Below are 19,175 nucleotides of genomic sequence, written 5' to 3' on the forward strand. Positions count from 1 at the left end.
GGTTTTGGAGCCGCCCCCCTTAATTTTGGGTGTCCCCTTTCCCCCCCCCCCCCACTCCTCCCCTTCAGTGGGAGATAAGAATGGCAGAGATTACAGGTTGAGATAAAACTATTTACTGGAAAAAGCAATGAGATAAGAAAATTAACAGTAACAGCAACAATACTACTAACAAAAGCGTACAAAAAAAGGGTGATTTGCATGCAAAAAACCCCCAAAATCCCCACATTCATCAACCAACCCAGCACTGCATAACTCCAAAGACAATGAACAAAATGGTGGGGGGACACTCCATGTGCCATCTTTTTCTTCTCGACCATAAACCATGCTGCCCCTCCTTCTCAGAAGTGAGAATCCCTTACTTCCACCCCCTGGCAGTGATGTGAGTAGTATAGAATAACAACCTAGGCATGCCCAGATGGCTCCAGGCTCTTCTCTCTCATGGCTACTGCGATAAAAATAACTGTCCTGGCCAAAAACCACAAGAGGTTTGCATTAAAATTTAACTAGGTATTTCCTGCCACAGAATACACATGCTTGTAATATAGTAATACTGAAGTCAACCAGTTTATCCCAGACAGTTGAAAACATTTCATTAAGATACTCTTCTCACATGAATGCACAGTCTAAAATACTTGGTAGAGAGATACAGTAATACTTTGTACACCAAGCCAGTGAATGAAAATTGGTTGAAGTTGTTCCTATTTCTTCAGTCAGATAGGTCAGTGTTTTGGCTTAAGACATGATATTAATCTAGAGAGCTACAGTGTTGACAACAAAAGCAGTGTATTGTTCATAAGGTTTCAAAGCAAAAAACAGACTGCATTTAAAGTTAACCTCTACGTTTCACCCAACAATTTAAAAAACTCCTACCTTTATGATTTGAATATAAAGGATTATTTTATAAAACAATTAACTGAAATACTTACATTCCATCTATTAACAGTGCTAACATACCAAAAATCTATAGCTGTGAACTATGCCACACCCTCCCCTGCAAGGCTACCTCTCTACACATGCCATTTGGTATTTGCTGATTCACGGGTACAACTGAGTCATTTTTGCAATCCTTTGGAAGCTACATGTCTTTGCATGTTTCCATTCCTTCAAGATGCAGATCGGGAGACAACAAAGTTGGATGTGCCTGTCTTTGAATGCCTCATTACTGAATATTTCAATGAAGAGAGCATTTGAAGGCAGAATTTTTCACCAATCAGACATTACTTAAGTACATTAGCTCTGCTATGCACTTTCTCAATTTAATTCATTTAATGCCCACTTCCTCACACAATCTGCACTGTACCCAAGTTATTCATTTTCATTACTCCTGCTCTTAGAAGAAACAAGCCTCTTTCCACTTCAACACATGAAAATCAAACCAACTACACATCCCTTGATTCCACATCAAATCCATTATCAACACCTTTCCTATATCTTCTACAGGAGAAGATTGTTGTACCTAAGACTCTGCAGTATTCTTTTTCCACAGTTCTTCTCATCAAGTCCTCTATGCTGAATTCCTTCTCTTACCAAAAAGCCTCTAAGGTGGCTTGTACTTTCTCCGATTGGCTACCAAAAACAGAAGACAAGCCTGACAACCAGATCTACCCCAAAAAAACAACACAAGTACACATCAAACTCTTCCCTGAGAGCCATACAGATGGAATCTTGTGCTCTCCTGCTGCCAAGGTACATCCTGCAGAGCCCAGCATACTCCCACTCTCAAAAGGCTGACATGAGTCAATCTGGGAAAACAGGTCTCCATAGCCAGAGCACACAAGCCTGCTACACAGGAAATTACCATAGAAGTCATCTGTGTCAATTCTTTTAAGTTGTTCTGAGACCAAGACATAACAAGCAACAAGGGAGAGGAATGTACTTAAATTAAAGGTGGATGAAATGCTTATGGAATCAAAGGATAACCAACAAATACTTAAAAAGAAGTGTTTAAAGAAACAAATGGGAGAGTTCGATTTCAGGATATGAAATCATTGGTGCCAGTCCTGCACCAATACTACCATCTCACCTCTCCCATGGCTACGTTTCCCACGGTCTGAAGGCCTGTCTCCTTGACTGTTGTCCACTCCATTCTCTTCAGCTCTGACTGTGGAGAGAGGACAGCTTAAGAGACTCATGCATGAGACAGTATAGCAATCTGCTTAACCTAAACCTCAAAAAAAAGTGCAAGATTTTCAAGCGGGCTGGTTAACAGATATCAGTCAGCCCTGTTCTTCTGCAGCCTAGCTACAAGCAAGTTATGTTTACTTTGCGCTAGACCATTAGGAAGCAAAATATCTAAGAGGAAAATGCCCTTCAGCAGACACATTTCTGTTGGGTTGGGGTTTTGGGGGAGAGGAGAAAGGCAGTGTTTTGCAGCCTACACTATTAATTATGGCCTCACCTCTTTAACAAGGTCGGAAAAAAAGCTGCCTCATACTATGCTTCCTCAATAACAGGCTGTGTGGCAACAGTGAAAGAATAAGGAACAACCAAGAACACCAACTCTTTTGTCTGCCCATACCATATACCTGTACAACCAGGGAAACTTAAAACAACTCTCCTTTGTATTTAAATGAAAAGGATAACAACCAGGTGAAGGTGAGGCATTAGAAAAGCACACTGCACTTTAACTATTTCACAGAAAACTCCTGAGGAAGTACTCCAAAAGATGGCTGGCTCTTTGAAGGAAGGAGAGGAGAAAAAAAAAAGAAAAAAGACTGACCACTTAAAACACTCTTGAGATTTTGTACTGCACAACTTTTCCTAACAGCAGCAACAAAACAAATAATGCTTGCAGTGGGAGGAGATATCAAGACTTGGTAACAACTTGAAACAAATCTTTAATTCCAGTTTCCAAAAAGAGGCAAGCAGCATCTGGCTCTGTCAAAAATGTTGCCCTTCACTTTCATTTTGATGGATATGAATTCAATTTTTCTAAGCATAGCTGCAAGTTTTATTACTAATTTTTCCTAACTTTGACATTATTTTACAAAGATTCACAATGTCCTCACTGGCACAATATTTGAAGATATTACAATAAATAAAAGAATTTACTAATATTGTAATTTTTTTTCCTGCTTTTAAGTAAAAAGCTAAAGATATTTTTTCATTGGTGTTTCTCTGCTCATCTATCAGTGTGTATGGCCCTTACAGGCAATTTATATAGCTTTGATACTGCTGATAAATAGAAAAAAGCAATGCGCACCCAATGGCAATCTAATGTGATGCTACCTAACTTGGAAACATCAGTTTGCTTTTGTACAATGTATTTTTGCACCTGTATAAGCTGTAGAAAAATTTCAAACATTTCAACCCACAAAGAACTTTCTGTGTTGTAGAAACTCACATTTGGTTGGCTTATGAGTAACATATGCTAGAGAGTAATAATGATCCCAGTCTTGTCATTCCCCTTTATAAAAAGAGGAGAACATCTTCAGGTTCTCCCACTCATAAAAGGAGATGTAATCAAAACTGGATAATTTTTTCATTAAAAGAAAAAAAGCGTATCAGCTGTGCAGCAACATACTTGCTTCTCAAGCAGTTTTACAGAGTCAATTATAAAACTTAAAAAAGAACAGCAATTTGTACAAGATCAATTATTCAAAAAAGCACATAAATTTAAATTTAGTGTCTCTGAATAAACACAGACCATCTCAAAACCAAGTAGACAGATCGAGCATACCTGTTGTATAGACGATCCCTTCAGTGCTGAGCAATAGCTCGGACAGACTTTACTCCATTAAGCATTTGCTCTTAACCAGTTTCAGCTGCAAAAAAAGCATCTGAATCTTTAAAAATGAACCCAAATACATACACTCTCGGCCACGGCTGCCTCCTCTTCCCCGTCTGTTGGAACTTCCCCATCCACGGCTCATTTCTCTGTCCCCTCGTTTCTCTCTGTTCTCTTTGTTTTCCAAACCTTCTTTTCCAAGGTTTTTCTTCTTTCCCCCTACAGTCTCCCAAGAAGTCTATTTGGATAGAATAGAATTAGATACAAAAGTCAAAAAGGAAGAGACAGCTCTCAATGTATGCTTCTACCTCACATCCCTCTAGTTCATGGGAAAAAAACAGCCACACATACATATTACACTGATACAAATGGAAACATAAGTTGGTTTTTTTTGAAAGAAATGAAAAAGAAACACGTTTTAAAAGTTGGATTTTCTTATGAAATGTGAGAATCCCAAATATTTCTGGCTATAATGGACTTTTACTAGTTCAAGGAAGCCTAGATATGACCACAACATAGAAAATCTGCAAAGCAAGCAACAGTTTCCCTCTCAACTACCTCTATAAATCTAGCAAGGGAGCATGTACAGAGCTATTCTTCTCTCCAAAGGAAATGAAAAAATGTTTATAAGTATCATTGAACAACAGACAGTAAGTACGTGGCCAGGGGGAACTGCTATCCAGATGTACTAGAATTCAAGCACCAAGAGACAGAATGGCAAAACAATAACTTGGGAAAACTGGAGCTTTGGCTTTAATATTAAATTCCACCTTTAAAATAAATTCAGGGATCATATCAGCTCTATAGAAATTGAAAATAAAACAACTAAAACACTCATCAAGAATAGCACAGCAACTCATATTATGCAATTGCACAGTTAGTCTATTGAACTGTTAGCTGCAAAAGAAAAAAGAAAGGTATTATGAGCAAACCATTAAGATGGCAGATAGGTTTATATATATGCCCCCATCTCTAGGAGCTTTTTTTCTAGGTAAGGTATTTGAGAGGTAAAATTGCACATGCAAATGAGATGGCATCAACCGTGAAGCACTACAAAAAGCCATGACCTCTGACAGGCACCTGCATTCAACAAAAAAGGTTGGCTATCAATAGTTTCAAGTTCTGTCCTATCTCTTCTCAATTCAGACAACAGCAACTCAGCAGCCCTCATAAGGCAGGCAATGATCAGATAGTCCAAGATGCCTAGAATTGAGGAAACTAATTCTATTGAGAAAGCAGGTAACAAAGCAGTTTACAAGTATAAACTCAATGTTTCAGTATCTCCTTTGAGACAATAAGTACTACAAGAATAGTTATTCTCTTTTTTTTTTTTTTTTTACATGATATAGGTGAGAAAGAAGGCTGAAATCACTTTTCAATTTCATGCCCAGTATAGAAGACTATATCACCATAAACCAACTTAGGTGAAGCACAGACAGCACAGATTACAAGTACAAAACTAGGTGTTTGAGCAACACCACATTATTTGTGAGGCAGAAAACTGTTTCCCCCAGTAACTATCACATGGCTTCATCTGCCATAGCCTGTGTAACTGTATTATGTACTAAAATACTCCTAAAACTTTAGTTATTTCACAGGAGAAAAAACCCAACCTGCACTGACAACTCAAGAACCAAATCTATAAATTTCAGAACGCACGACTATTTTACTGATGGGCATGGTGCCAAAAATCTTGAACCATTGCAATAAATACCAAAACTGGGTGAGTCTGCAAAGTTGAAGAGGAAGCAGCCTCTCCTTAATAAGGTTTTTCATGACTTAGGAAGGATCAGTAAAAGGATTACTCCAAAAGCATCGGATCCGTGCTTTCCCACAGTATAATTTTGAGGAAAGCCTCAAAAAGTTGGGCATGTCCTTTCAGATACAGTATGATGCTACCTCTGGGCATGGGAATCCATCACAGACTATTGAATCTGTCTCCTTTTGCAATCAATTAGCTCGCTTACAATTTCAGCTGAGGATGCCTGAGGCAACCCAAATGACAGCTGTGGGCCTGACCTTCAAAAATATGTAACAGAAACTGCCTTGCTGGCCTGGTCTTAGATGGAAAGAAGAATAATCTGAAACGTCCCCTTTGTTCTATCTTAAAAGGCTTAGGAAGTAACACACGGTCAGACATAAAATGGATCTTATGACTGTACGAAGTTAAATGAATAGAAGTCTTGGGCAAAGAAACGTGCCCTTCTCAACTCTCATCCACAAGCCTCTGTCTCTCCAAAGACAGACTGACACAACTGTTGCAAGTGAAGTCTTCATAAAGACTAACAGTCACGGAGCATAAAGCCTTAAACATTACAGCATTTTAAAAAAAGACAAAACTGGCAGAGTACCAAAGAAATTATAAATGGACATTCTAGTTATCACTCCTTCTTCTTTTAATTCCTCAATTTGGATAGACATGTCTTCTTCCAAATGAGGTAAAAAAACCCTCCAGTGCATCAAAGCAGTGAAACTAAAAAAAAAGAAATTTGGGAATCTGCATTCAGAACTAGTACCACCTCTGTTTCCAACCTTACATCAAATCCACAGTTAAAGTGTTCTGGAGTATAAAGGCCTTCAAGTTGGAAGCCCACAAATTTGCATTAAGTTTATTTACACTCTGATGAGAACCCCTTCTAATTAATACTCCTTCCTTCTTGAGTCCTTCAAATTGTCTGTATTTGTTTGAGTTGCATTTTGTCTACAAAGTGCAGTGGGTTCAGAGGGACTTGTCAAAAGAACAATATATGGATATGCTGCTTCTAATTGATGAATGAGTTCAGAAAGTTTCTTCCATGCCATGATCACTTATAAAAAATTTGCTAAAGTAAGGAAGCATTTAAAATTCTCTATCAGTCAGAAAACTATTTTCAACTAGAAAATGGCAAATATGAGAAGTGCAAAAGAACACAAAACCAGCATATTACCAACACAGATTTAATCATGAGATGCTCTCTTCTATTCCCAACTTGACAGTTTGTTCAGTATTATATATTTCTGTGTTTTAGATTACCTCAACTCTGATAAATGAAAAGGGGATAGGAAAGAAAGTCCTCTCAGTCAGAACAGTACGTGTTCTAGATTTAGGGTGTGTGGGGGTGGGTTTCCTCATTAACAATAAGACAGACCACACTTCCTGACAAATCACAGGAAATACAGAATGTTCAGCATTAAGAAAGGAAGTCCAGGTTTCTTTCCCAATTTAGATGAGATAGAAACTAGCTTACTGTCTTAGACAAACTGTAAGAAGTCCCTCCAGCAAAAGCTTGAGCTGCAGCAAGACATTTTCCTGGTATCTCTTGGGATAGAAAATTGCTGTGTAACATTCTAAACAATATTATTTGTTGTTATATACACATTGTTTAGTCTCCTCTTTCTGGTTTTCAATTAAGTTATGCAAATGAACAACAGTGAAAGGATACTTGTATTCTCTTTTGCCGTTCATAGTGCTGCCAATGCAACTTTCAGATGTGGAAACCTCCTCCAAATTTAATACTGACAATGCAAACCTACATAAGCTGCCCAACTTAAAATGTCTACCTGCACTTTAGGTTTATAAAGATTATCCTTTGAGGCAAACAGACTCGGGTCTCATGGTTGGGAGGTGCTACTGATGCTTTAAGTTTTAGCTTTCACATTTTTCAGATTCTGTACTGCCTTAGTGTGTGACTCTGAACTTCATATAAAGTGTTAGTAAGTTCTCCTCACAGTTTAGTTAAGACAAAACAATCCTTTCCCAGTCTGAGAACCAAGGACAGCGTTGCAGCTTCGGGCCCAAAAAAGTATAAACAACAGCAAATTGAGGCAAGCAATCTGGGAGGATGGGACTTCATAACCTGAAGCTGTAATTGGACAATTAATCCCAATGTGTAAATGGACCAAAACTTATAAAAGTGTGAAAACTTGTGACCAGTCGTCCATCTTGCGTCCATCTTGGGTAGAGCCACAGCCGGGCTCTTGTACTGCCCAAGGTGTATCCTTTGAAAGCCTTTTAATAAATACTTACTTTATTCCTTTAACACTGTCTAGCCTCTGTTCCAGGTAGCCTCTCTAGGCATCACTACAAACATTGGAGCAAAAAAACAGGCCTGTGTCTGACAGAGCAATGATTTCTGCTGCAGAGTTAAAATTATTGTATGTAAATGAAAACCAAAGGATTCTGCAAGAAACCAGCTAAACACCTACAACATTTTCAAGGTTCAGCCTAGTCTAAGTTATGCATGCAGCAGAAAAGCTGTCCTGGTCTCCATTTCCTCCAAAAGAATTTGGAGGCATGGAAATTGAAAGCTTCCAAAATGTGACTTTCCCAATCACTTCTAAGAAGTGGAAACAAAAAGAACAGCTTAATAGGAAAGTAAAACCTTACCGTGTCTGAACTTCCTTCCAGCAATATGTTAATTGCTCTGTTCATGTCCCCATTACAATCATGTAGTGCCACTATGCACTCATCCTGGTTTTTCCCCGTCACTTCCATAAGCTGGCAGTAAGAGTCAGACATGTTAAAATATTCAAATTATCTTTGTAAAAAAATAAGAGTTAGTATCACCACAGATTCAAAAAAAACATGCATAAGCTACTGTGTCACAGCAAACTAAAATCCTAAATAAATGTAAACACTAATTAAATTATAATCAAGAAAGCACTCTCACTTTTTTTTTTTCCCTTTAACTTTATGCTTGGAGATTTCCTATGCAGAATTTATTTCTTGTCCTTCCCACCAGCACAGCTACAGGCATTATTGATGAGGGTACTATGGCTTCAGGAAGTACAAAACTTCACTTCTGGCACATCACCAAAACAAGTTTATAACAACAAAAAGCACTTAATGCTTCAGAGAAGGTTTTACAAAGGAAAAGTCATTAAAGCTGCATACACAGCTCTGGGAGGTCAAATTTATTTATTTTTTTTTAATAATAATACCTCAATTTACCTTTAAGCTATGATTCTATGATTTTCACTTTTCCTGAAAAACAACCAATATATTGGCAAACTCAGTTTACACAGGTGACATTTTTCCCATGTGTGTGTACACATGAACAACCTGAATGCACTCTTTACTCTGACAGTTATTCAATTGTGACCATACTAAAGAGATATAGTCTGGAAGAGATCAGCACAGATGAGTTTTGGCTTAAAGGCCAAAGGAAAATACACCAGTATAACCATACAGTCATAGCTATATTACCACACAATTTCTTGAAAACAGACTTTACAGGGCAATAAGAGCACCTTCTTCTAGTTAAACTTCTATCCTAGTGAAAAAGGTTTCATCTAATCAGAAACATGCTCTACCTCCAAAACATAAGTCAGCATTGTTACAGGGCATAAAAACTCTATCATAAGAAACATACTTGTTTCACTTTATCTTCAAAATCTGTGTCATTCTTATCGTAGATCATCTGAGCAAGGCGAATCTGTTCTGCTGTTGCCTGAAAAACAAACATAAAATAAAGTACACAACATTTAACTATATTTTTTAAAGTATCTCCTAGTTATCACAATCACAGAATACACAGAGTTGGAAGGCACCCACAAGGATTATCAAAGTGCAATTCCTGGTCCTGCACAGGACACCCCAACAATTCCACCCTGTGCCTGAGAGCATTGTCCAAACCCTCCTGGAGCTCTGGCAGCCTTGGGCCGTGACCATTCCCTGGGAAATCAGTTCAGTGCTCAACCACCCTCTGGGGGAAGAATCTTTTCCTCATATCCAGCCTAGCCCTCCCCTGACACAACATCAGGCCTGTCACTGGTCACTAGAATGTCACTTTATTTTTTTTCTCTCAAGATTCTCAAAAAGAATATACACAACAAGCACAGCGGTGCTACAGGGAAGGGATTAACATCTCTATGCCCATTTTATAGTTAAAAAGTTAGCTAGAACAGAAGCAATTTCAACATATTCTAATGTGTTTGAACCACAGTTAAAGCTCACCACACAGACAAGACAACCATATAATAGAATTTACCACAGAAGCTTACACTTTGATATTTCTTTTATTTAGTATCTACCACTCCAGAGATAGTTTTATCATAACAAACTGACAATGGTATTTCTAAATTTACCACATCTGATGATCCCTGTTCACATCACCTTCCACACCTCTCCCAATAACCACCTGACTGTAGTTTTATGAGCACGAGACTGAGTCATGCCTCAAGATTCTGCTCATGAACAGCTGAACTTCCTTTTTTTATAACTGAATACAAGTCTCTGAAAACTGCTAAAAAATCTTGCTCTTGACAAAATATTTGGTGCTTTTGTAACATTTCTGGACAACAAATCCATGCTGGCAACTTCTCCAAAAGCTGAAAGACTAAAATGGATGGATGCAGTAAAGAGCTATAAACCCAAATAGGCTATGGCTACCCTAAAAACTACTCAAAAACATTAATGGCACATCATACAGGCTGCTCTTCATAGTATGGCATCTGCAGCCTACTTAACTGCATTCCCATGAAAATACCAAATATAACTGTATGCTACATGAACTTGGACCTCATTTGATTTCTGCCCAAACAGAAGAGGCTACTATCTCATGCTAGAGAAGGCTGATACTGAAGAGAGCCAGGACCCAAAATGCAAGTTGATGTACTGCAGATTTCATTACTGAGAAGGGGACCACATCATCCCCTGAAATTCTTGACAGAAAGGATTCATCCTAGGCAGTCTCACTTCACAGGATACCCACATGAAATTCTGTACCTCGCGAGTTCAGACTTAATCAGTCTCAAACTGCTTCACTTTTGGAGTTTACCACAAATGCAAGCTTTAGAGAAGATCACCAAGTGTAAATCCTGAGTCTAAAAAATTATTCCACCATAAAACACCAGCTGCTTATTGGCTAAGAAGTTACTGCAGCTGTCCCAGTTCCTTGAGGGAAGTAATATTTGCTTTGCTCAATGTTCCAAGACAATCAGCATTTGTAACTGTCCTAGGTGACCTAGATGACCGAAAAAACCTCATGTATTTCATATCTTCTCCATGCCAACCTGCTCAAGATTATTAGTCTCTTTAAGACCTGACAACCCAGGAAGTGGAATTTGTGTGTTTTACCCCAGTTCAGGGAAAGGAGGGGGGCTGGGTCCTTTTAAAAACAGAGAATGCACACCAATGAGCACTCTTGTTCGCTCTGGGCTCCCAAAGGGGTTGCCTTGGGCAGGTCTCCCAGTCACAACCCACAAAGCTGCATTTCGCAATCTGTAGCTACTTCAGAGCAGATTTTGAAACACCTTTGCTACCATTGCCTGCTGTTTCATGATGAGGGGTCGAGATCCTTTCGTCATGAGTTTTTCAGCTGCTACTCCAGTTCCAGCCACCTGCCATTTGCCAAGGAGGAGTCAGACCCATTCTCCACAAGTTTTCCAGCTGTTGCTCCAGTTCCAGCCATGCCAAGGAGAGAAGTTTCTTCCAGCATTTTAGCAGCATTGAAGCCTTTTGGACAAAAATGGGTTTTTTCCCAGGTTTTGCTTTGTCCCTGTCCCCTGTCAGTTGTTGTTTGAGGGAGAAGGGAGTTGTGGAACAGCAGGCTCAGTTGCTGTGTTGATTTTCCTTTGTTTTCTCTCTCTGCCAGTGGTCCAGAGAAGGGGGCTTCTCTGCCATCTTGTCTTTGTTCTCTAGGCCACATGGGCTGCTATGGCTGCCATCATCTTGGGAGGAGAGGGCTTCTCCACCATCTTTTCTTTGTTCCCAGGGGATGAGGTGACTCAGCACCTTTGTATCTAGTGGTTATTGCTGTTTTTTTCTTTTTAGTAAACTGTTATTTTTTCACTTAGATCTTCTCACATTCATTTCTCCTTATTGGTAAAAGGGGAGTGATTAAAACTATGAGAAGGTAACTCATTGTGGAGTCTCCACCCCATATAATTGCCTTAAACTAAGACAGTAACAGAGTTAAATACTCTGCACTACTTCACATTTTCAAAGTGTCACGCTGACAGCTTCATATGCCAATCAGTAATGTGAAATACAAAGCTGTGTTTCGTGTCAGGTACATACAGGCAACGTGTATTTGTGATTGTGATATGTGTGGAAACTGACCATGGGACAGTTATAAAGACAATTCTAATAAATAACTGAGGAAGTAAAGCATGGAAGAAGGCCTTTGAACCTATCCTTTGTCCACAATTAACCTTTATAAGTCTTAAGGTGATTTAGGAGCATTTGAATTAAAACTGTAAGGATGTTGCTGTTTGACAGGAACTTTCTGCTTGTAGCTAAGCCTTAAAGAGTTTTGCAATAATAACCTTTTGAAGTATAATTTTAGAATATTGCTTGTAGTAAGGATCTTTGAAACTATAGCTTTAGAATATATAAAAAGGAAACATGCTTATCTCGATGCCTTAACAAAACAGTGAAAAGCAGCTTGAGAAAGGAAGATGAACATCAACTCAAGGACTAATAGTTTCAACCAAGGGAAGCTGGACATCACTGTTATGAGATTTATAGTCCTTGCAATTAAAAGGTGGACCCACATCTGGAATCTGGACCTCACCAGCTGGAAGACTTCTTTCTTCTTTCGGAAGTCGAACCCCACCATCTGGGGATACTCCTTTCTGGGATACATCCTGAGAAAAACTAAATCACAATAGTGTATAGAATTGTGACATAAAAATTGGGGATAGAAATTGCTGAGAAAGCTTATGATTACCCCTATAAATATCTGTAAGCCCCAACTATTGGTGTGCAGTTGGAGGGAAAATTTCCCCCACTGTACCCAGTGCTGTATTGCTGATACTTTACCATATTAATTAATAAATTGATTGCTGCCTGACTATTGGCCTAGTCAAGCTTCTCATTTATAGCAGTAACACAAGAGGAGAGCCTGCTCTGGAATTCCTTGTGCCAGCCCTGGTGCCGCCCTCCACAAAAGCTTCCCACATCAGTGCGGTGCTCTGTGTAAAGGAGCTTACTCTTGGTATCTATTGAGAGCTCAGCAGAGAGCAAAAATAAAAGGTCTGCTGGTTTCAGACATTAAGTCCTGATGATCCATCTTCTTGCTCTGACTTCAGCCTCCTCATGCCCACAGCAACTTTTTAGCTAGTGAAAAGATTTCCTTTAAAGATATCCAGAATACAAACATTCAATGTAATTTCTATAGAGACATGATAGGATATTTGACCAGAAATGGGAAACCATTGAGATTTATTTCTTCTGTAAACCAGCCTTTTTCAAGTCCATGTTAGAAGACAAAAATATACAAACTTTATAATACTATCAAATGAGTAACAATATCTTTAGTTTTCCTGTGTAAGGAGAAAGCTTAGAAACACAAGCAGGTGCAATATCACTAACATTTATGCCAGTGGATTGCACACAGATAGAATTGAAGATTCAGAAGAAAAAAAAAAAAAAAACAAAACCCCACAAGATGTGTTTACTACACAAACACCAAATTAGTGTCACAAAAAGTCTTGCTTTTTTTTCCCCAGTGAGTGTTTCTTCTTCATTTTTAAGACACCATTGTTATAAGTGTCATTGTAGTATCCTATAAAACAGTATAATTAAGTTTTAATTGCAACTAAGAAAATGGTAGCATCTTAAGACGGCTAGAACTTTACTCAACCTTACAAGATACATTATCTTTGCAGCATAACAGAGTGAAGAAAATTTTTAACAACTTTGAACTACCAGAAAACAGAAGTATGCAAAACAAAGTGACAGTAATAGGCCCAGATCTTAAAATAAAATAGTATATTTATTATCCAGAAACAATGAAAAAGAACTGTGATGTAATTTCTTAAATAACTTAAATGATGTTCAATGTGACTACGACAATGAAATCTTCATTTGAGAAAGTAACATAATTCTACATTCCAAAAATGAATCAGTGGTAATTGAATAGTATCATCCCACATGTTTCTGTTGATCTATAAAGCATAAGGAGGGAGGTTCATCTGATCTAAACAATAAAAATATACAGTGCGCTAAAACATATCTGCTGTATATTAAATAATCATCTTTTCCACTGAAATGACCAAACCAATATCTATTATGCAAGAGGTAGAATAAGTGGGAAAAAAATGCAGAAAAAGGTCTAAGACTTAATGCTTAAAATCAATGAATCACATTATTAAGTTGTTTGTCCTGGGGCCAGTTCTCATAAGCCCTAGAAAAACACTTAATACACCCAAGGATAGCTCAGCTACACTTTGGGGGCATAAAATAAGCAGGATGGCTTCTGCTGTGGTGTTAGAAACAAAAAAGGTTTAATAAAGGTAAAATAACAAATAGAAAAACTCGAGCTAGGTACAGAGGTCTGCCCCGGTAGAGACACTTCACACAAAAGCCCCTCTTCTCTTTTGTTCTGTTCTTTTCTACTTGATTGATCAGGTGGGACTTTTTGGCTTCTATCCAATTAGATGTTCTCTAGTGTTTGGTGAAGTCCCTGAGGCCCTATAAGGTGGCTTTCCACCTAACAGTTGAGAGAAGCTTCTGGGCTTCTTTCCTTTTTTGGGGGACAAAGGTTAGTTTTGCCACTCTGTCATTAGGGGGCGCATTCCTACATCACATCAGTTGCAAATATAGTCTAGTGATAATCAGTGCAACCTCCCACTGAGAGCATGTCCCATCAGAGCAGCTGCTTGAGGCCAGATAGAGATCCCACAACCTCTCTAATCCATGACAGTGTTTGTGGTAAACAATTTTTTCCCATTTAACAGCTGGAATTTCCAGTGTTCCAACTTGTGCCATTGTCTCTGAGGCTGGCTTCACCTTTTTTATACTCTTTCATGAGGTATCTGAATAGAAAACCTGGCCTTGACTTCTAGGGATGACCAAATCCAGTTCCCTCAGTCACCACTCATTCATCCTGTGCTCCAGCCCCTCAACCATCTTCACAGCTCCTTACTGGGCTTGCTCCCATTTGCCAATGTCTGCCTTGCATTAGGGAACCCAAAACTGGGCAGAGTACTCCACTGTCTGGCAAACATCAAAAAAGGGGAACCCATCACTTCTGTCAACCTGCTCATTATACTCCTGCACACTTACTTGTTATAAAGCAAAACCAAATTCAACTTCATTTGTTCAAAGTCACTTTCTAAACCCACACATTAGCATGAATCAGCACTATGCAAAGCACTGTAACACAAGGAGATCAGGGCTTGAGGTCACATAATTAATATTGTACAGAGCAGAAGAGCCTCTCCATGTTAAAGATCAGTCCAGAAAATAAGACAATTTCCCAGGGGAGCACCTCTAGACTGAGAACTGAGGCAATTCTTGAATTGAATAAAATTTTGAAAAGTACCTGACAAAAGAATAATGAGTTGCCAGGAACAGAGACATTTTGCACTTTAACCCAGGCAAGCACACAACTTGAATATTCTGCTGCTGAGAACCAAGACAATGGGGTAAGAGATTAATTTCCATCTTGCAGATACTCAAAATAACTTTAGTCTGCTAGTGGACAACCATCTTCATTTCACTTTGTGAAGGCAATGCACAAGAAGTTTAGGATTTTGTGACTTCTAAATATGCTGAACCATGCTGTAGAACACAATGTGGATCTAACAAAGCTTTTCCCACCCACCCACCTAAATCCCTCTATTGACCAGAAATTTTCTAGCATCATGAGGCTGGCATATGAAAGAGCTGAGCTCTGAAGACAGTAAGGTAACAGGACAGAAATCCTGACAGGGATAGGCATAGAATTCCTCACTCATGGGAAATGTTGCTGAAGAACACAAAGCTCCTTCAGAGACAAGAATACAGGGACAGCTTAATGTTGTGCTGGATAACTAAGCAATTAAAGCAAGATATCAAACAAAAAGACTTTTCCAAATAAGACCATAGTCCCCCCCATCTTTTCCCAGTTTTTACTGACTTAGGGAAGAAACAAATCATTGCATGCTCACTTTCAACTCAAAGATTATATAGTAGCACGTACCTGTACTACTTGTTTCTGTAGTTGTGTTGGCTGAGAGGTTGAAATTTGCATTTTGTCCCTAGTACCCCGGGTACGTTCACTGACCACCGAAGTCATCATATACAGTATATACAAAACAACGTATGTACAAAACAGAAAATCTGAAAGGAAAAAAAGAGTTAAGGCAGGGTACTGATTCCATACCCTGATAATATACAAATGTAGTAGATTGAACTCTTCCTGCCTTTACCACAAACTCTATACAGAGACTCCTGAGAAAGCAGCTTCAATACACTATTTTTGGATTTATTGCAATCTTTACAGTAAAGGGGTAAATGAAGTGGATAAAAAGCATTTTTGTTAGCTGACTTCGATCTGTCTAGATCTCTACTTCCAGACAACATCTGGATCTCAGCTTTTCCCAGTTATTTAACATATAGACTTTTCTATCTGCTACTCTGCTGAAATTCCAGCTCCAGCTGGATCACTCCTTAGATTTCTTTAATATCTGCTGTCTTGTTTTGATGCCTAGAATTTAACTACTCATACCCACTTAGAATGCTAACAGAAGTCACATTCACAACACAGGCCATTCTTTTCTTCCCTATCATTAAACTGCTTTCCTGCACACATACATGAAGTCATAGACAATGCCCACTCTACTTCCCACTCTCTCATTCTCTCTTATAGAAAAATTATGATACTTACCTTTAAATACAGCCTTTGTAGCCAATATTTTTATGTTCTCCCTCACACTTAAAGAAATTATTTACAAAACTACCTATTACCCTGCTTTAAACATACATTGGTTGTATGGCAACAAAAGAAAACAAAACTCAAACCACACATACCCACCAGTGCTATCCCATTTGTGGTAGTCAGCTTTCATTCTAATTCATTCTCTGTCATTACAATTACTTTGAAACAAGAAATTTATTATTCCCCCTGTGTTTTTACAGCATCTGACACAAGGTTAATTGACAAGTATGGCTTATAGTTACTATGATAACAGGAAACAGATCTCATGACTGATCAGGTCAGATTTGACTGCCTGGTTTCTGCCCCATGACACTGGGAAGTAAAACCTGCAAATTTAGGGAACTAAGGACAACCTACAAGTGGTGTACCTGGGCAGGAGAAGATGTGCAAACAAGCAGCAAAGTGCTTTTACTGCAACCCAGAAATATGAATGTGCCTCAATGTGGTATGTACATTCTCTGATCAGAGAGAGACATAATTCTCTCTCCCAGGATTTTTCCCGGGGAAGGTAGTGAGAAACTCAGAGAGGAGAAAACAATTCTTATCTCTACTTGCTGCTTCTGTTGATTGGCACATATGCAATGTGTTATGGAGATTTTTTACCGAGAGTGATTTGTTAATTGGATTCTGCTGATAGTTGTTTAGATTGATTAATCAATTGGGTCAAAGCTGTGTTGTGACTGTCTCAGACAGTCACAAGTTTTTCTTTAGTATCTTTTTAGCATAATTTTAATATAGTATTAGTGTAATATAATATAGCTTAATAAAGCAATTGTTCAGCCTTCTGAATCATGGAGTCAGAGCACATTATTCCCTATGATGGGGATGCCCTAAATCGATACCTCAGCACACAACTTGCCAGGGCAGCAGCTTTGGTGCAAGCTGCTCACTGGCATTCCCAAGGAATGGGTACTCAACAAATAATGTATCAATCAACTCATCACAATTTGAGTATACCACAATAAGCAATGAAAAAAATAAAACCAAGCACCCTTAATAGAGAACATGACAGAGAGGACTAGCCTCTCTGAAAGACAAGCTAATAACTTTGATAGTATAAGGGGTAAAATGTTTCTAAAAGCATGGAACATTCAGGGGAGTTAGGAAGGAAGGATAGGCCTGGTAGGCCCTGGGAAAATGTTAAGGTAGACCCTGGGAAAATGTTAGGCTGCACCTGTATAATCATTTAATGACTATGATAAATGACATGATTGTTAGATGCGATGATTGTTTGGTAATTGTATATAATTATTGTTTAATCGTAACAAGAATCATGAGAAATTATGTTGAGGGGGTTTGATGGAAATTACAAAAATCCATGCTTGGATGAAACCAATGTGTACGATAGAACAATATAAGTTTAATAATTAATATGTAGTTATATAACAATAAGGGTATAAAAACATGTTCATCCCGAACCCATGTGGGAGTCAGATTTGGGTCTGTACCCCTGACACCCAGAGCTCTTCAATAAAAGCACCTGCATATAATCATTCCGTGATTATGTGTTTCTGAATACTAACAACTTCACCTATGATAGTCTGGAGTTAGCCCACTGTGATTTAAGATATGTTAACTCCACGGGGTCTCAATTTGTTGTTCAATCCAGGTTTGTTTTTCAGGATGAAAGGGTACTTTAAGGAAAAATACATGCACGCAAATATTTGAAACACTCCTGGGGGGATGAAGCAGCACAGGAAGATCAGCTTGCTGTGAAAACAGCCCAAACAACCTGAATATAACAAGATCTTTAGAGAATGTCCTCATCTTGCTGACTGCAACTCATGAGCAGCACAATTTGGCAACAGGTCTGAAGCAGAAAACCAGTGATGGTAAGAACCTCTTCCTGGCAGCAGTATGAACTTGCACTTGCTTCAGACAACTGTGGAAACACACCCCCAGTTTGACGGTCTTCATCAAGCCAACATGGGCATGTTATAATCCATTTCAGATGTAATACAATCATCTTAAAGCACAATTGGCAATAGACACAACAACCAGCCCAGCCCCAGCACAAGAAGCAGCTGAAGGGCCCTGCTCCACCACCAACAGTGCACTAACCAGGGCAACATTACACCTCCCTGGCATGGACATACCTTTACCACATTGGGCTGAGGTTTCACACCTCACCACACCTACTTTAAAGTACCAAAGCAACAGGAAAAAGGAGGGCAGTTAGCAACTGCCTTCGAATTACCATAGTAACTAAAATTTTGAGCATTAAGTGGGATATTACTAATAAGATAGGGATGTAGCAGGATGCTCTGTCTGGAGTGGGGGTAAAACAACTTGAACAATACCCTATTTGCAAAGCTATCACTGGTGAATGGAGAAGCGGGGGTCATGCAGCTTTTGGTGTTGAAGAAATGCTAAAATCAGCCTGACTCATCAGCCCCAAAGTTAAACATCCTGATAGTGAGGTAAAAATATGGCAGACCTGGTAAAGTACCTGAGATAAAGGAACCAACAAGTGATAGTACTGATAACTTATCTAAAGTTGCTGAGCTGACACAGCTGGCCCAGAAACACAACTGAAAGTCGAACACTAGTATAAAAGCCCAGTCCCCCTTTTTAGTGGTGGGGTCTTCTAACATATCCTTTCTTGGAGTACGTGTGGAGATTCCTTCCTTGAGCGGGGATGCCCCCCAAGGTTATTCCTTGAGACTGAGCAACAGATTTGCCCACAGTCATTGGTATGGGTAATATCAATTTCTACTTAATAATTGTTTTTTCTAGCTTTAATATAATTGCTTTAAAGATAGTGCACTATACTAGAGTGTGGTGGTACATCCCCTCTCCACCCTCGGGCCACACTATGATCT

The 19,175-nt window shown here is 38.9% G+C and overlaps 1 protein-coding gene across 1 annotated transcript in view; it reads right to left on the reverse strand.

The window, feature by feature from the left end:
• LOC121357318 (ubiquitin-associated protein 2-like) overlaps nucleotides 1–19,175 on the reverse strand; it is a 90,563-nt gene that overhangs the window by 51,699 nt on the left and 19,689 nt on the right. Inside the window, exons 2-6 of the mRNA XM_041474490.1 lie at nucleotides 15,616–15,755; nucleotides 9,079–9,156; nucleotides 8,094–8,204; nucleotides 3,812–3,965; nucleotides 2,024–2,101 (exon numbers count right to left, since the gene is read on the reverse strand). Coding sequence (XP_041330424.1) covers nucleotides 2,024–2,101; nucleotides 3,812–3,965; nucleotides 8,094–8,204; nucleotides 9,079–9,156; nucleotides 15,616–15,714 — 520 coding nt within the window. The 5' untranslated portion in view covers nucleotides 15,715–15,755. The remainder of the gene's footprint in view (nucleotides 1–2,023; nucleotides 2,102–3,811; nucleotides 3,966–8,093; nucleotides 8,205–9,078; nucleotides 9,157–15,615; nucleotides 15,756–19,175) is intronic.

Source organism: Pyrgilauda ruficollis, unplaced genomic scaffold (genome assembly GCF_017590135.1).
Source record: "Pyrgilauda ruficollis isolate IOZ18807 unplaced genomic scaffold, ASM1759013v1 scaffold324, whole genome shotgun sequence".
Classification (NCBI taxonomy): domain Eukaryota; kingdom Metazoa; phylum Chordata; class Aves; order Passeriformes; family Passeridae; genus Pyrgilauda; species Pyrgilauda ruficollis.